This window comes from Budorcas taxicolor, chromosome 21 (genome assembly GCF_023091745.1).
Source record: "Budorcas taxicolor isolate Tak-1 chromosome 21, Takin1.1, whole genome shotgun sequence".
Taxonomy (NCBI): domain Eukaryota; kingdom Metazoa; phylum Chordata; class Mammalia; order Artiodactyla; family Bovidae; genus Budorcas; species Budorcas taxicolor.
The window spans coordinates 62,580,210-62,597,024 of record NC_068930.1 but is presented as its reverse complement, the minus strand read 5'-3'; the positions used below and the strand labels follow the sequence as shown (position 1 = coordinate 62,597,024).

General features: G+C 48.7%; 1 protein-coding gene across 1 annotated transcript; it reads right to left on the bottom strand.

Moving 5' to 3' along the window:
• Nucleotides 1-787: 787 nt before the first annotated feature.
• Nucleotides 788-11,628, bottom strand: LOC128066581 (interferon alpha-inducible protein 27, mitochondrial-like). Its single transcript, XM_052659640.1, has 6 exons — nucleotides 11,560-11,628; nucleotides 10,860-10,980; nucleotides 10,340-10,477; nucleotides 2,637-2,666; nucleotides 1,431-1,592; nucleotides 788-897 (listed from the first exon to the last, which is right to left on the bottom strand). Exons 2-6 carry the CDS (start codon nucleotides 10,930-10,932, stop codon nucleotides 788-790), a joined length of 513 nt encoding a protein of 170 aa, XP_052515600.1. The 5' UTR covers nucleotides 10,933-10,980; nucleotides 11,560-11,628.
• Between the last annotated feature and the right edge of the window lie 5,187 nt (nucleotides 11,629-16,815).

Genomic DNA, 16,815 nt, shown 5'->3' with positions numbered 1-16,815 from the left:
TGGGCAGGCAGGTTGCAGGTGCCAAGTTAACACACACAGAGCCTGGCACTGGATCCAGGGCCAGGCACCCAATGGGTCCCAGGAAGTGAGTGTTCTGCATTGACCGGCCTCTCGGGAGCCCCATGGTGGGGAGACCTGTCTGTCCTTGCAGGTTCTGGGCAGGCTCACTTGGGGCCAGTGAACTGAACTCTAGACAACAGAGACAGAGCTCTCTGGAGAAATGCAGATCCTCTTCCCACCTGAAGCACTCCAAAGGCCACCAGGCCAGACAGACAGTGTTACTGATGAGTCATGAAACAGCCAGACCCAGAGCCTCCCCTCCGGAGGGGAGGGGATCAATACTGCCTGAGAATAATGGCCTTGGTAACTGAGGGTCAGAGGCTCAAACTGACCCCAGGGCCAAGCCGTTAGCTCCTCTGGCTGAGGTCTTTGAAGACATGTGGTCCAAGTTCCCATCTGAAGAGCAACAAACTGAGGCTCAAAGAAGAGACACAATCTTCGCAGGGTCAAAACTGAGTGGCAGGACTGGGAAAGGACATGGCTTCCTGTTCTGGCTTGGTGCTCATTCCTACAGAGTTCCTGCCCTACACCCAACACCCACAGGGCCCCGTAGGTGCCCCGCACCCTGCCTGGAGCGCAGCACGGACACTTATCGAAGGTCACCACATCTCGACTTTATTTCTTATGATTCTTTGAAGAATTTTGAGAGGCAGGGGACTTGTCATTTGGGAGACTGACATCCTGATGCCCTGGAGGGTCATTTCCAGAATGGGAGCCTCTTTCTGCTTTAGTACTGGGTCCTCCTGGAGGAGCTGTAGGAATCCCACAGCAAGGCCCCCAAAAGTGCCCCAGCAGATCCCAGGAGGATGTTGGTTGGTGTGGAAAGTCCAGTTGCCCCTGGGGGAGAGGAGAAGGTCAGAGCACAAGAGGACAGGCAGGCCCAGCAGCCCCCGCAAGACTGTGGGTGTCAGAGACCCCAGGACTGACTGGAGGCCCTAGACACCAACATCCCACCCCTGTTTCCTCCTCTACTTCTGAGACCCCAGGATATCTGCTCAGGGAGGGGCGGCTGCACATGACTCCCCAAAGAGGAGACACGAACTTCAATGATCAGTCCATCAGCGAGAGGACAGACCCTCTGAGAAATGACGGGCGGCCCCTCCCCTTCACAGCACCGGGCTGGGCTCGGGGAGAAGTGGGCACCTAACCAGGTTTTTTAGGGTTGATGAGGAGTGCAGGCCTCCTGTGACACACCCCTCGTCCCACCACCCCACACCCAACCAGAAGAGGGAACAGTGATGGGGGCACAAAGAACCAGTGGGACACTGAGGACCACAAAGCTGGAAGAAGCCTGTCTGCTTCTTTAGCACCTGGATCAATCTTGTGCTGATTTGTGAGCCCTCCTCCCCCTCTTCCGGGGAGACCCTTACCCTTGGACTGGAGGTTGGAGACTAGGCTGCCAGAGGGAACTCCGCCCCCATTGGCTCTGGCAGTTGATGACATCATCTTGGCCGCTAAGGAGGAGCGGGAGATTCCTGTTCTGGTGAAGCCCACAGTGTCCAGCAACTCAGGCACAGCCCTCACGGCCACGACTGTAAGGGCAGAGACACTTCAGGGCTAGCTGCGAGGGACAGGCTTGCCAGACCTCCCTGACACCTTCCTGGGGGGGTGAGGTGAGGGGTCCTCTTCGCTCAGACCATAGGGCCAGAGGCAAGGGACGGCTGTAGGTGTGGACACAACTGGGTGGATGCCCACCCCAACAGCCCATCCTCCTCCAAGAACCTGGAACCCAGGCCTGTTCCTGACTCTGCTTGCCTGTGACCCTGGAAGCTTCAGCAGTCCTCCCTGGGCTTTAGTTTGCCCTTTATGAAATAAAGTTGAAACAAGCAGGGGTCTTCAAATGTCTCCTTTCGGTGGGAAACTGGTGTCTTTCATACAACCACAGGCCCACAGTATAAGGACAGAGCTGCTCTTCTGAAAAGGTGTTGGGTGGAAGCTTCTGTCCACTGCCCTGAGGCCACCAGTGAGCATCCCCCCAGGGTCCCTACATCTCCAGACAGCGCAGGCATAGAACCTTCTGCAGCCAGGAACCTTCTGTGTCTGCACCGTCCACACGGTGGACACATGTGGCCACTGAGCACTTGAGACTGTGGCTGGTATGACAGAAATGTTTCATTTTCTTTAATTTTGGCCACCGTGTGGGAGGACCCTGGCCAGAGGCCCAGCAGGAAACCACTAGGCTTTCTGGATGACTAGAGGGTTGTAGGCAGAGCAGTTCTGAGTAATCCACACAACTCAGCTCACACATTCCTTACAGTCATTTGGAAGGGCCCCTGGCACTGCTTTCTGGGGAGGAATCATGAGTTCAGACAGATCTTCCAACTTGCCTGGATCCCAGTCTGCACTTGGGAGAAGCTGAGATTGGAAGTGGGTGTTATGAATGGGTTTCCTTCAGTTCCTTCTTAGCTAGGTTCTTGTTACCTCAAGAATTCAACCTCTGTTCCCAGTCCACCCCACCCCTACCCACCCAGGTCTTGGGGCTGAAGGCAATCTTGGACTTGGTCAAGGAAGGGTGCTCCCAGGAGCCCAGGGACAGGGGCAGATGGAGCCTTGAGCTTCTTCCCAAAGAGACTTACCTCCTCCAATCACAGCAGCTGCAGTCATGCCTGGAGACAGAAAGAACCCCTGTGAGTGCCCAGCGCTGGACTTCCCCTGGGTCTCTGCTGCTGTCCCAGTGAGAAGAGTTCCCTGGAGTTGGGACCACAGGAGACAGCAGCCCTGTGTGGCTCCCTCTGCTTTTACAGAGAAGTCTGATTTTCCAGAAATCAGAGGAGGGTGGACAAGAGTCCAGAGCTCTGTGATGCTCCAGAGGGGAGAGGAACCTGCCCTGAAAAGGTTTCATGCTGCTCTTTGAACTTAACACATTTTGGTATCATTGAAAAAAAGAAAAATCAAGAAAAGCATGCTCCTTTTTTGTAATGGAATATATTTGACTGTTCTGTCTGTTCATCTTCCAGACACCCTATGCCCATCCCAGGCTACAGCTGGAGTGGAAGCCCCCCATCCTGCAGGGCTCAGCCTACTTGTGACTTTCTGCAGGAAGCATCCCTTATTCCCCCATTAGAAGGCACCATGCTTCCTCTGCATGTCCTGCCTTGTGGCTGGAGCCCCCGGCCACACTGGACAGAGCATGCCTGGACCACATTGAGTTGCTCAGAGCTCTTGGGTCTGGCAGGGACTAGGGATTTTGGACAGCTGGGACAGTTCCAGGGATTTCAGGATCTGTGAGAGTGAGCTCAGAGAGTTCCCCACGAAAAAGAGTCTTGGCCCCAGGCAAGGGAGAGAAGTTGCAAAAGCAGTCTCCATCCGCCAGTCATTTCTGGAAGGTTGTAGCTTCTGGCTCACCAACATCTCTCTCCATCAGGACACCTGACCTGTCTTGAGAGTTTCCATTTCTGCACAGACGATGTTTTCAACAAACGGATCTTACAGTTCTCACCTCCTCACTTCCAAGGATCTTGGACCCTATGCCACACACACCCAAGGTCATACCCTAAGCCAGGGGTTCCCAACCCTGATACTGGTCCCTGGCCTGTTAGGAACCCAGTCGCACAGCAGGAGTTGAGTGGCAGGTGAGCCACCAAACCTTTACAGCCGCTCCCCTCGCTCGTATGAACACTTGAGCTCCACCTCCTGTCAGATCAGCTGCAGCATTAGATTCTCATAAGAGCTCGAGCCCTACCGTGAACTGTGTTTGGGATGGATTGATGTTGCCTACTCCTTATCAGAGTCTAATGCCTGATGCTCTGAGTTGCAGCTGAGGTGGTGATGGTAGGACTCGGGAGAGGCTGCAAACACAGATGATCACAAACAGAAAGGTTTGACTGCACAGGGTCCATAATAAATGAATACCTTGCAGACTCATATCAAAACCCTACCGGTGAGTGGCAAGGGCCAATTAAGCTGCATCTGGTGGCAGGCTTGAAGTCAGAATCCGACACTTATTTTAATCCCATGTCCCACTCACTGTTTTATTTGCCATTTCTATTCTTGCCTCTTTCCTGCACTGTGCACTTGTTTTAGTCACAGTTTTGGTAAGCCCACAAGCTAACCCTTGACAAAATAAGTTTAAAAAAATTTTTTTTAAGCAAATGTTGCTGAACGGTTTCTTTGAAAATGGAGAAAGACCCAATGATGAGACTGTAGAAGACTCTAAGATGGGCAATGAAGGGAAAGCTACATTTAAAAGAAAATACCAAGAGTGCTACTTAAAGTACAAGTTCATTGCAGCAAGTGATCACATTCTCCAATACTGCTTTGTATAATCCGTGGCGACCAGCTACCCAACGAAGTTTTGAAACCTTTAAAACTGCTTTGCCACATGGAGACCAAGCACCCTGCATTAAAAGACAAGGCTTTGGGGTTTTTCAAAATAAAAAAAAATGTGAACATGAAGAACAGAAGCAATTATTGAAGGCCTTCACTTTATCAAATGAATCTGCACTGAGAGCATCATTGTTAGTGGTTAACCGCATTGCTAAATGTAAGAAATTGTTTACTTTTGGTGAAGAATTGATCCTGCCTGCTGCTAAGGTCATTTGTCATGAACTTTTAGGAGATGCTGAAATTCAAAAGCTGGCACGTGTTCCCCTTTAGGAGAGGCTGAAGTTCAAAAGCTGGCGTGTGAAACAGCAGGCATATTGAGGCCAACTGTTAGAAAGGATTAATGAGTCACCGTGGTATGCAACCCAGGTTGGTGAATCTACCGATGCTGACCACAAGGCAACTTGTTTTTGCGCGATATTTTTTCAGGAGGATGTGCACGAGAATGTGTAACGTGCCCTTTTCTTGCCGACAAACACCTCAGCTACAAAACTATTCAAGTCTCTGAATGACTACATATCAGGAAAGCTGAACTGGTCATTTTGCATTGCTATATGCACGGACGGAGTGCCTGCCATGACTGGATGGAATGCTGGTTTTCACTATAGTGGTCAAAGTGGTCACCTCTGAATGTGAGTCTACACATTGTGTCATCCACAGAGAAGTGTTTGCCAGCTGGAAAATGTCACCTGAACTTAACGGTTTGCAGGAAGTGATGAAAATTATCAACCACATAAAAGTACGTGCCCTTAACTCATATCTGTTCATGCAGCTCTGTGAGGAAATGGATGCAGAGCACAAACGTCTTCTCTTACACACAGAAATGAGACAGCTCTCTAAACGCAGATCACTGGCCAGCAGTTTTGAGTTGTGAGAGCTGCTCCAGGGATTTCTTTTAGAAAAGCAGTCACCACTGGCCGCATATTTTAGTGACACAGAAGGTGTCGAAAAACATCCTTACTTGTGTGACACACTCAACTTGCTCAGGGAACTCAGTCTGACACTTCAGCGGGGAATGACAGCTGTTCACATCACCAGGTAAAGCGGCTGCATTTAGAGCCAAACTGGAATTATGCAGGCGAGGAATGAACACTGGGAATTTTAACATGTTTCAAATATTAGCAGAGATTTGGAAAGAGGCTCGGTCAGGGTCGTCTTTCTCCCAGTTGGTGCTGCTGCCGCTAAGTCACTTCAGTCGTGTCCGACTCTGTGTGACTCCATAGACGGCAGCCCACCAGGATCCCCTGTCCCTGGGATTCTCCAGGCAAGAACACTGGAGTGGGTTGCCATTTCCTTCTCCAATGCATGAAAGTGAAAAGTGAAAGGGAAGTCGCTCAGTCATGTCTGACTCTTCGCAACCCCATGGACTGCAGCCCACCGGCTCCTCCACCCATGAGATTTTCCGGCAAGAGTGCTGGAGTGGGGTGCCATCGCCTTTTCCACCCAACTGGTGCATGTCCACTTATTTCAGCTTCCAACAGCATTTGAGCATTACTTCTCAACCACAGAAGACCCCTGAACTGGGAAGGAATGGATCCCTGACCCATTTGTGCATAAGCCAGGTGAACTGACTGTGTGCCTGCTAGAAGAGAATTAACTGCTTGAGATCACAAACCACAGTGCCCTTGAAAGTATGTTTGAGATGACTTCAAATCTCCATATGTTCTAGATTAAAATCAAGGCAGAATAGCTTGAGATTGCCACAAAAGCACTGAAAAGCCTGCTTCTGTTTCCGACAGCCTATCTTTGTGAAGCAGGGTTTTCTGCAGTAACAGTAACCAAAAGATGACAGGGTAGACTGGACATAAGTAAGACACTTCAGGTGTCCTTGTCTCCTGGCATCCTCAGATGGGACCATCTAGTTGCAGGAAAACGTGCTCAGGGCTCCCATTGATTCTGCATTATGGTGAGTTGTATAATGATTTCATTATATATCACAACCCAATAATAATATGAATAAAGTGCATGATAAACACAATGTGCTTGAATCATCCCCAAACCATCCTCCCCCTCCCTGCCTGTATCTTTCCTGAAACTGATCCTGGCGCCAAAAAGGTTGAGGACTAGTGCCCTAGCCCACGCTCACCACTATGGGAACAACTACCCATGTGTGCAAGGTAAATCTTAGTTAGTTCAGATGAAATAAAACTTAAAACTCAGTTCCTGAGTTGCATGGACCACTGCTCAAGTGCCCAATAGTTGCATCTGGCCAGTGGTCATCTACCATACTGGATCACACAAGGAACACGCTTACCATCACAGAGAGGGCTCCCAGACAGTGCTGCCCTAGACCCGGTCACCAGCGAAAAATCCCTCTCTATGATCAATGACCAGCGCTCACGTGGAGACTCTCACCTCCTCCTTTTACAGATTCTGACACTAACACAGCCTTCACCATTTCATCAAACACAATGAGATTTTCAATCTCTGTCCAGGCACACCTCGGCGATACTGTCAATCGGGTTACAGATCACCAAAGTAAAAGGAATATCATGTGAACTTTTTGGCTATTAGTGCATATAAAAGTTATGTCTATATACAAGTTATATTTATGTATAACTAGACTATACCCTTGTCTGCTAAGGTGCAATAGCCTTATGTCTAAAAAGGCAATGTGCATACCTTAATTTAAAAATACTTCATTGCTAAAAATGTGAACCTCCACCTGCCAACTCTTAAGTTGTTACAAATCTTCAGCTTATAAAAGCGCATGCCCGTGTCAGTTTCCTGAGGCTGCAGGAAGGAATTACCATGAACTGTGCTAATTCTCTCCTGTTTTCTCCCAGTCAGAGATCCAAGATCAAAGGGTAAACAGAGCCAGGCTTTCCCTGAAGGCTCTAGGGGAGGACCCTTCCTTATCTCTCTAGCATCGTTGTCTAGCTGTTGGTGCCAATCTCTGCCTTGTGGCTGCATCTCTCCAATCTGTTTCTGGCTCTACCCCTGCCATCCTAGTCACCATCACCTCCTGTTGTCCAAGATCAGGGATGGGAACAATACAGAGGATGTTGGCTGCTGGGTACAGGGAAGAAGAATGAAGGTGTTAAATCCCCTCCTTGCTCCCTGTGGCCCATAAGTTAAAGTCCACCTGTTCCATGAGCATGAGGGGGTCCCTGCAAGATCAGGCTTCTGCTTCAATCCTAGGGAATTAATAGAAGCCGCCTCCCTGCCTCCTGATGTTCAGTCTTTTGCTGGCCAAATCCAGGCACATTTTTAAGGACTCTGCTACCCAACACATCTTCCAGAACCTGCCCTGAGCACACGTTCCCAGTCTTCCTCAGCCACCTTCACCTGTAGACTCCCGAGTGTGAATTAGTTGTGCTCCTGCTGCCATAAAATTTCCCACAAGGCAATACGGTTCTCTGAAATCTCTGCTGGATTTTGAGTTCTTTCGGGTCAAGGGAAGCCTCATTCACTGTTGCTTTCTCCTGTGCCAGGCACAGGCTTGGGACCAAGGAGGCACCGAAGTAGGAGTTCAAAGAAAGAAGTACTAATCCAAAGTGCACCTTTGGGCATCCTGAGTCATGCTATGGTCTGAATGTTTGTGTCCCCCAAAAATGTTATAGTGAAACCTAATGCCCAATGATGATGTTAGGAGGTGGCCCTATGGGAGCTGATTAAGACGTGCAGGCAGAGCCCTCCTGATTGAGGTCAGTTTCCTTATAAAAGAGATCCAAGAGAGTTCCTCTTTTCCTCCCAACATGGGAGGTTAATGCGGAAAGATGGTTGTTCTAGGATGTGAGCTCTCATCACACAGAGTCCACTGGTGCCTAGAACATGATTTCCCAGCCTCCAGAACTGTGAAAAATAAGTTTCTGTTCTTTTTAAGCCATCCGATTTACCACATTTTGTTATAGCAGCCCTAATTCACTAAGATAGGGCACAGTCAACAGAGGGAAAAGGCAGCCTACAGAATGGTAGAAAATATTGGCAAAACATATATCTGTTTAGAGGTTCATATTCAGGATATAGTATAAGGAATTCCTCCAGCAACAGAAAACTTGATTTAAAATAATTTGATTTAAAAGTGGGCACGTGTGCAGCGCAACTGGAGAAAGCCCACATGCAGCAATGAAGGCGCAGCACAGACAAAAAGAAAGAAAGAAAGAAAATATGGGCAAAGAATCAGAATAGACATTTCCCTAAAGATACACAAATGGCCAACAAGAATAGAAAAATATACTTAATATCAGCAACCATTAGGAAATTCAAATCAAAACTGCAATGAGAAATCACTCCACACCCACCAGGAAAGCCACTATATTACAAAAACAAAGCTGGAAAATAACAAGTGTTGGTTAGGGTGTGGAGAAACTGGAACATTTGTGCATTGTTGGTAGGAATATGAAATGGTGCAACAAACATGGAAAACAGTGACAGTTCCTGAAAAAAATTTAAGATAGAAAACCATATAATCCAGCAATCCCATTTCTGGATATAGATCCAAAGAAATTGAAAACAGGGTCTTGAGATATTTGTACTCCACGTTCATAGCAGCAGTAATCACAGTTGCCAAGAGGAAGCAAACTAAGTGTCGATGAGTGGATGCATGGATCATTACCACGTGGTATAGATGCCCGAGAGGATATCATTCAACTTTAAATAGGAACTTCTGACACATGAGGAACCTGGGGAACCTTATGCTAACTAAAATAGACCTGTCAGAAAATAACAGATGCTGTATGATTCCACTCACATGGAGATTAGATTAGATTAGTTGAGCAAAGAGACAGAAGGAGCTGTGGTTGCCAGGAAGAGGCAGGAGGAAATCAATAGTTAATGTCTAATTGAGGTCCAGTATGAGGAGATGAAAAGAGTTCTGCAGATGGGAGGCACAGTAGCACGAATATGGTTACCACTGTTCAAGAGCCGACTCACTGGAAACGACCCTGATGCTGTGAAAGATTGAGGGCAGGAGAAGGGGGTGACAGAGGATGAGATGGTTGGCTGGCATTACCGACTCAATGAACGTGAGTTTGAGCAAACTCTGGGAGATAGTGAAGGACAGGGAAGCCTGGCGTGCTGCAGTCCATGGGATTGCAGAGTCAGACACAACTTAGTGACCGGACAACACAAACCAACAATTCAGTTGTGAACACAAAACGGTTTGTTAGTCACTCAGTCCAGTGTACTCTTTCTGACTGCATGAATTGTCGCCCACCAGGCTCCTCTGCCCATGGAATTCTTCAGGCAGGAATACTGGAGCGGGCAGCCACTCCCTTCTTCAGGCGATCTTCCCAACCCATGGATCGATCCGAGGTCTCCCGCATCGCAGACAGATTCTTTAACAGATGAGCCACCAGGGAAGCCCAGTTGTTTTGGTAAATTTCATGCTATGTATATTCTGAAACGACTTTAAAAAAACGCTGTGACTTTTGCTGCCGTGGCCCTAGGCTGGCCCGACATTAGAGGTGACTCTGCCCTTGGAGGGTGTGTTCTGGGAGGACATTGGTGACCTGGCCCTCGGGTATCGAGGGAGGAGCACAAATAGAGAAATGAAACTTATCTGCCTTGGGTGCTGTGGGGCAACAGGAAATCATGGGCAGTGACCTTAAACTGGCAAAGAGCCGTGCCCAAGCCTATGCCAGGTGGCTGTCAGGCATCTAACCTGAGCAGCACCTGTGACCCACCTAATTGGAGGTGACCTGGTTCTGAGAGACCCCTAAGAGTGACCTCATCCTACACCTGTGCTTAAAAACAAACCTATAAAAGCTCAGAGAGGGCAAGTGACTGGCTCTGGGTCACTCAGCAAGTCAGAGGCAGAGCTAAACCCTGAAGTGTGGTCCTTTTGATTCTAGAGTGTCATTTATTTCATCTCCTGTACACTGTGGCTTTTTCCTGACAGTGTGTCAGAGAGATTCCATCAGGAAGACTGTCCTTACACTGACAACTTAGCAGGTTGAGCTGACCAGTGAGTGTGGGGTGAGGATCTGTGGATTGGTCCTCAGAGATACATTACCTGCATAATGGTAGAAATTGGGTGGATCTCTGGGGTCAGAGCCAAAGTCATCTGGTCCCTGATGTGGTCCCTTTGGTGGCTTCCCAGGAGAAGAGCCATAGGAGGCCTGGTTGCTTGACTCGGAAAGTTCTTCTTCCTCTGGAAGAAAGAAATAATGGGGGAGCACACAGTGGCGAGGGCAGCTGGGGGAACAGAGACCCCACACAGCCCCCTCCACCCTTTCCTGAAGCTCCCAGGATCTCTGATGTAGGGAGGGGACCTCAGGGGAAGCTGAGCTGAGAGGTGTCAAGGGTGCTTGGAGGTGAACCAGGGAGACGACAGAGAGAGGAAGGCCCAGCACCCGTGGAGAGCTGGGGGTCCTGCCTGCACAGAGCAGGAGGCTGAGGCCCCGGGGGAAGAGGCTTGATGGGCCCAGAGCACCTGGTGGCAGCCCCAGGCCAGAACCCAGACCCCCGCTGCCCACCCAGGAACCCCAAGCTCTGGGCCACCCACCCTCGGGAGCTTCCCCAAGGGCACTCACCTTCCGGCAGCAATTCTAGCAGGAGGGGGCCCAAGGCATGGCCTTCCCCGTTCTCTATGGCTCTAGCTGACATCCTGGAGGCAATGTGGGAACACTGGTTCTGGAGCCAAGGATACACTGTCTTTTTAGAAAAGAAGTTAAAACTGCTCCACCTGATTTCGGGCTTCCCCGATAGCTCAGAAGGTAAAGAATCTGCCCGCAATGCAGGAGACCTGGGTTCAATTCCTGGGTTAGGAAGATCCCCTGGAAAAAGAAAGGCTAGCCACTCCAGTATGCTGGTCTGGAGAATTCATTGGACGCTATAGTCCTTGGGGTCACAAAGAATCGGACATGACTGAGCGACTTTCAGGGGGGCATCTGTCTACCATTCCAGCCCTCCCCCTTAATCTGCTCAGTTCACAGTTTTGAAGTTAATAATGACTTTGCTTGGCTCCCTGATCTCCAGAATCCTGGCCACCTCTAACACCCCATCTCTGTCCCCTGCTCGCTGCCCACCTGGTCTAAGTCTCAGGACTTCAGTAGTAACCTGGGTCAAGACAAGACCAGAGGTTCCCAACGCCCCATGGTAAACGTGGGCTCTAGCCCCCTCCCCACACTCAGCTCTGGTCACAGAGACAATGGTCCCAATGGAAATGGAGAGGGAGGCTGAGAGTGGAGCCCCTTTGCTCCCTCCCCTCCCCACCTCCCAGCCCCCGCTTACCCTGCTTAGTATTGTTGGGGATCAAAGAGTAGTGTGTGAAGCCCTGACCAAAGTGAAGCTGTTGAGAACTCCAGCCAGCTAAATAGTCCCTCCCTAGATGACCTCTGACCCCAAAAGTCCAAGAAGGAAGTGAGTCACCCTCATCCCAGGCTTGGTGCCATGTAGACCTCACCTTTGCATGCTAATGGGACAGATGAGTGGCAGAGCTTCTGCAGGAGCATGGCTTTCCATCCCAGAGTCCCCTTCTTGGGTATGTGAGGAATCCCTAGTCCACATTTTTATAAAACTCACCTGCAATTCTTGTGGACTATATTTTCCCTGCCCTCCATCATTTGTAGGTTTCAGTTCAGTTCAGTTCAGTTCAGTCACTCAGTCGTGTCCGACTCTTTGCGACCCCATGAATCGTAGCACGCCAGGCCTCCCTGTCCATCAACCAACTACCGGAGTTCACTCAGAGTCGCATCCATTGAGTCAGTGATGCCATCCAGCCATCTCATCTTCTGTCGTCCCCTTCTCCTCCTGCCCCCAATCCCTCCTAGCATCAGAATCTTTTCCAATGAGTCAACTCTTCGCATGAAGTGGCCAAAGTACTGGAGTTTCAGCTTTAGCATCAGCCCTTCCAAAGAAATCCCAGGGCTGATCTCCTTCAGAATGGACTGGTTGGATCTCCTTGCAGTCCAAGGGACTCTCAAGAGTCTTCTCCAACACCACAGTTCAAAAGCATCAATTCTTCAGCACTCAGCCTTCTTCACAGTCAAACTCTCACATCCATACATGACTACTGGAAAAACCATAGCCTTGACTAGACGGACCTTAGTCGGCAAAGTAATGCCTCTGCTTTTGAATATGCTATCTAGGTTGGTCATGACTTTCCTTCCAAGGAATAAGCGTCTTTTATATTCATGGCTGCAATCACCATCTGCAGTGATTTTGGAGCCCCAAAAAAATAAAGTCTGACACTGTTTCTACTGTTTCCACTGTTTCCCCACCTATTTCCCATGGAGTGATGGGACCGGATGCCATGATCTTCATTTTCTGAATGTTGAGCTTTAAGCCAACTTTTTCACTCTCCTCTTTCACTTTCATCAAGAGGCTTTTTAGTTCCTCTTCACCCTCTGCCATAAGGGTGGTGTCATCTGCATATCTGAGGTTATTGTTATTTCTCCCGGCAATCTTGATTCCAGCCTATGTTTCTTCCAGCCCAGCGTTTCTCATGATGTACTCTGCATAGAAGTTAAATAAGCAGGGTGACAATATACAGCCTTGACGTACTCCTTTTCCTATTTGGAACCAGTCTGTTGTTTCATGGAAGTTTACGGTACAAAATATTTTTCCTTGGCTGACAAATGGCACAGAACCCTAATCTCATATCTGTAATAACTGAGGAGGCAGAGCAGGTTGATGATCAAAGCACCATCTCTGACCAGTGCCTGGGGAGGAATCCTTAGTTGCGACTAAGGGGTTGAAATACCCTTGATGAGCCTTACTTTGGTGACACACTGGCATTCACAGAATTGGTGGTATTACTACACTACTTCTTTTGTCCTTAATATATGGAAGAGTTAGTGGCTCCATCATGTCTGACTCTTTGTGATCCTGCCAGGCTCCTCTGTCCATGAAAGTCTCCAAGTAAGAGTACTGGAGAGCTGAGCTACCAGGGGAGCCCCCTGAGACTTTTATATATATATATATTCCTTATTATATATGACATATGTAAATATATATTATTATATGTGTATATATTTTACTTATTTTACATTATCTGCTAAAAGCAAATGACCAAATTATTTCCCTTTAAGAAAGAATAGCGAATTAGTTGTTTTACCCTTAATTCTGTTTCACTATTTCTGCTATGCAAAGCAGCACCCAGTGCAGGTCCAGCTGCTTCCAAAGCGAGGTCTTGGAATGGCTCTCATTTACTCCCTCCTAACGCTTGTCTCTTCCCTGCCCATCTCATGCCTACCCGGCCTTGAGACTTGAGGGTCGCCTGGTGCAGACTAGGCTTGTTGCTCCCTGTCCATCACTAACTCCCAGAGTTCACTCAGACTCATGTCCATCGAGTCAGTGATGCCATCCAGCCATCTCATCCTCTGTCGTCTCCTTCTCCTCCTGCCCCCAATCCCTCCCAGCATCAGAGTCTTTTCCAATGAGTCAACTCTTCACATGAAGTGGCCAAAGTACTGGAGTTTCAGCTTTAGCATCATTCCTTCCAAAGAAATCCCAGGGCTGATCTCCTTCAGAAGGGACTGGTTGGATCAGCCATAGGTATACATATATCCCCTCCCTCTGAACCTCCCTCCCATCTCCTGCCCCATCGCACTCCTCTAGGTTGATACATCCCACTCCTCTAGAACCCCTGATTCAGTTTCCTGAGCCATACAGCAAATTTCCGTTTGCTGTCTATTTTACATAAGGTAACAAGTTTCCATGTTACTCTTTCCATACCTCTCACCCTCCCCACCCCATCCCCATGTCCATTGGCTTATTCTCTATGTCTCTTTCTCGACTGCTGCCCTGTAAATAAATTCTTCAGTACTATTTTTCTAGATTCCACATATATGCGTTGCTGCTGCTGCTGCTAAGTCGCTTCAGTCGTGTCCGACTCTGTGTGACCCCATAGACGGCAGCCCACCAGGTTCCCCCGTCCCTGGGATTCTCCAGGCAAGAACACTGGAATGGGTTGCCATTTCCTTCTCCAATGCATGAAAGTGAAAAGTGAAAGTAAAGTCGCTGAGTTGTGTCCAACTCTTCGCAACCCCATGAACTACAGCCCACCAGGCTCCCCCATCCTGGGATTTGCCAGGCAAGAGTACTGGAGTGGGGTGCCATTGCCCTCTCTGACATATATGTGTTAGAATATGATATTTATCTTCCTGTTTCTGACTTACTTCACTCTGTATAATAGGTCCTAGATTCATCCAGTTCATTAGAACTGACACAGATGCATGCCCTGTTATGGCTGAGTAATATTCCATTGTGTGTATGTACCAAGATTTCTTTATCCATTCATCTGTCGATGGACATCTAGGTTTCTTCTGTGTTCTGGCTATTGTAAATAGTGCTGCAATGAACAATGGGATCCAAGTGTCTTTTTCAGTTTTGGTTTCCTCAGGGCATATGCCTAGGAGTGGGATTGCTGGGTCACATGGTGCTTTTATTCCTAGTGTTTTAACGCATCTCCATACCGTCTTCCATAGTGGCTGGATCAACTCACATTGCCACCAACACTGCAAGAGCGCTCCCTTGTCTCCACACCCTCTCCAGCATTTACTGCTTTTCGGCTCTTTGATGATGGCCATTCTGACTGGTGTGAGGTGATATCTCTTTGTAGTTTTGATTTGCATTTCTCTAATAATGAGCGATGTTGAGCATCCTTTCATGTGTTTGTTAGCCATCGGTGTGTCTTCTTTGGAGAAATGTCTATTTAGGTCTTTTTCCCACTTTTGATTGGGTTGTTTGTGTCTCTGGTATTGAGGTGTATGAGCTGCTTGTACATTTTGGAAATTAATCCTTTGTCCGTTGTTTCATTTCCTATTTTCTTCTCCCATTCTGAGGGTTGTCTTTTCACCTCCCGTCTAGTTTCCTTTGCTGTGCAAAAGCTTTGAAGTGTAATCAGCTCCCACTTGTTTACTTTTGTTTTTATTTCTGTAACCTTGGGAAACTTATGCTAATTGAAATAAATCAGCCAGAAAGAGAAAAATACATCATGATTCCATTTACTTGGAAATTAGTTTAAATTGGTCAGATTCATAGAGGCAGAAAGGACTGTGGCTGCCAGGAGCTGGGGTGAGGAGGAAATGGCTAGTTATGTGTAATGCTTATAGAATTTCATGTTGGGGTTTGGTGAAAGGAGTTCTGGAGATTGGGTGCACAAAATGTGAATAGAGTAAACACTGTTCAGTGCACACTGACAAAAGGTCATGTTGTTATTTAAGGCTCTGTGTATTCTGCCATGGTTTATTTTTAAGGCATGTGCCTTTGGTGCCCTGGCCCTGGGCTGGCCCTGTCTTAGAGGTGACACTGCCCTCAGAGGGTGTGTCCTTGTAGAACATAAACGGCCAGGCCCTGTCGTATCAAGGGAGGAGCACAAATGGAGAAATGAAACTTACCTGCCTTGGGTGCTGGGGGGCACAGGGCAGGCGCGGCAAGGAGCCATGCCTGCGCCTATGCCAGCCGGCTGACCAGGAGCCAGAGCAGCCTCTGTGTGCTACCTAATTGGAAATGACCTGGGTCTGGGAGACCCTTAAGAGTGACCTCATCCTACCCCTGTGAGCTCAGAGGTGGCTCCTGTCTCTGCTCTCTATGGTTTTAGCTGTCATCCTGGCGGCCGTGTGGAAACAGGATGCACAGCCAAGGACACCACTATCTTTCTCACAGACAGAGGGAGAAAATCAGAAGTGCTCTCCTGATTTCTGAAGGACCAGGGGACGGGCACCTCTCTACTGCCCCAGCCCTGCCCTCTGTGCTATGACACTCTGTGGGCTACTTCCAGCCCACCCCGCTAATCTGTTCAGAAAACAGTTTTGAAGTTAATCTTGACTTTGCTTGGCTCCCTGACCTTCAGAATCCTGTCTACCTCTTAACACCCCATCTCTGTCCGAAGCTCACTACCCACCCAGTCGAAGTCTTGAGGTTTCAGAGAACCCTGGTTCGGGACAAAACCCGAGGCTCCCAAAGTCTCATGGTAAAGGTGGGCTCGAGCCCCCTCCCACACTCACCTCTGGTCACAGTGCCCACAGCCCTGGATGCTGTGGGTGGAGTCCTGTGCTCCCTCCCTCCTCTCTGCCCAGGTCCCTGTTTATCCTGGTTGGTAAGTGTCTGGGAACGAAGAACAGCATGGCAAGTTCGGCACAGTGTGAGTCTGGGGCCTCCAGGCAGCTGAATAGTCCCACCATGGATGATAACTAACCCCGAGAGTCCAAGGAGGAAGTGAGTCAGTCTCTTTCTAGCTGTGGTTTCTCCACTACTTTGCTAATGGGACATTGAGGGCCATGGGCTGGTTTTGGGCAGGAGCATGACTTTCCCTCTCAGAATCCTCTTCTTGCATATGTTTGAAATCCACAGTCCTCCATTTGATACAACTCACCGGGCTCTCCTGCTGGTTCAGCATTGAAGAGTGCAACTTGCAGGACAATGGACACAAGTTCGATCCCTGCTCCTGGAAGATTCCACATGCCATGGATCTGCTAAGCCTAAGCACCCCGACTACTGAGCCCTCGCGCCTACATCCGTGCTCTGCTAAAGAGAAGGCACTGC

What these genes read in the sequence shown, in the direction of transcription:
- LOC128066581 (XM_052659640.1), bottom strand. Translation starts at nt 10,932, where the DNA reads ATGTCAGCTAGAGCCATAGAGAACGGGGAAGGCCATGCCTTGGGCCCC. An exon ending in GCTAGAATTGCTGCCGGAAG is followed by an intron (nt 10,478 to 10,859) that starts GTGAGTGCCCTT and finishes TCTTTCTTCCAG; the next exon opens with AGGAAGAAGAACTTTCCGAG. An exon ending in AGCTGCTGTGATTGGAGGAG is followed by an intron (nt 1,593 to 2,636) that starts GTAAGTCTCTTT and finishes CTGCCCTTACAG; the next exon opens with TCGTGGCCGTGAGGGCTGTG.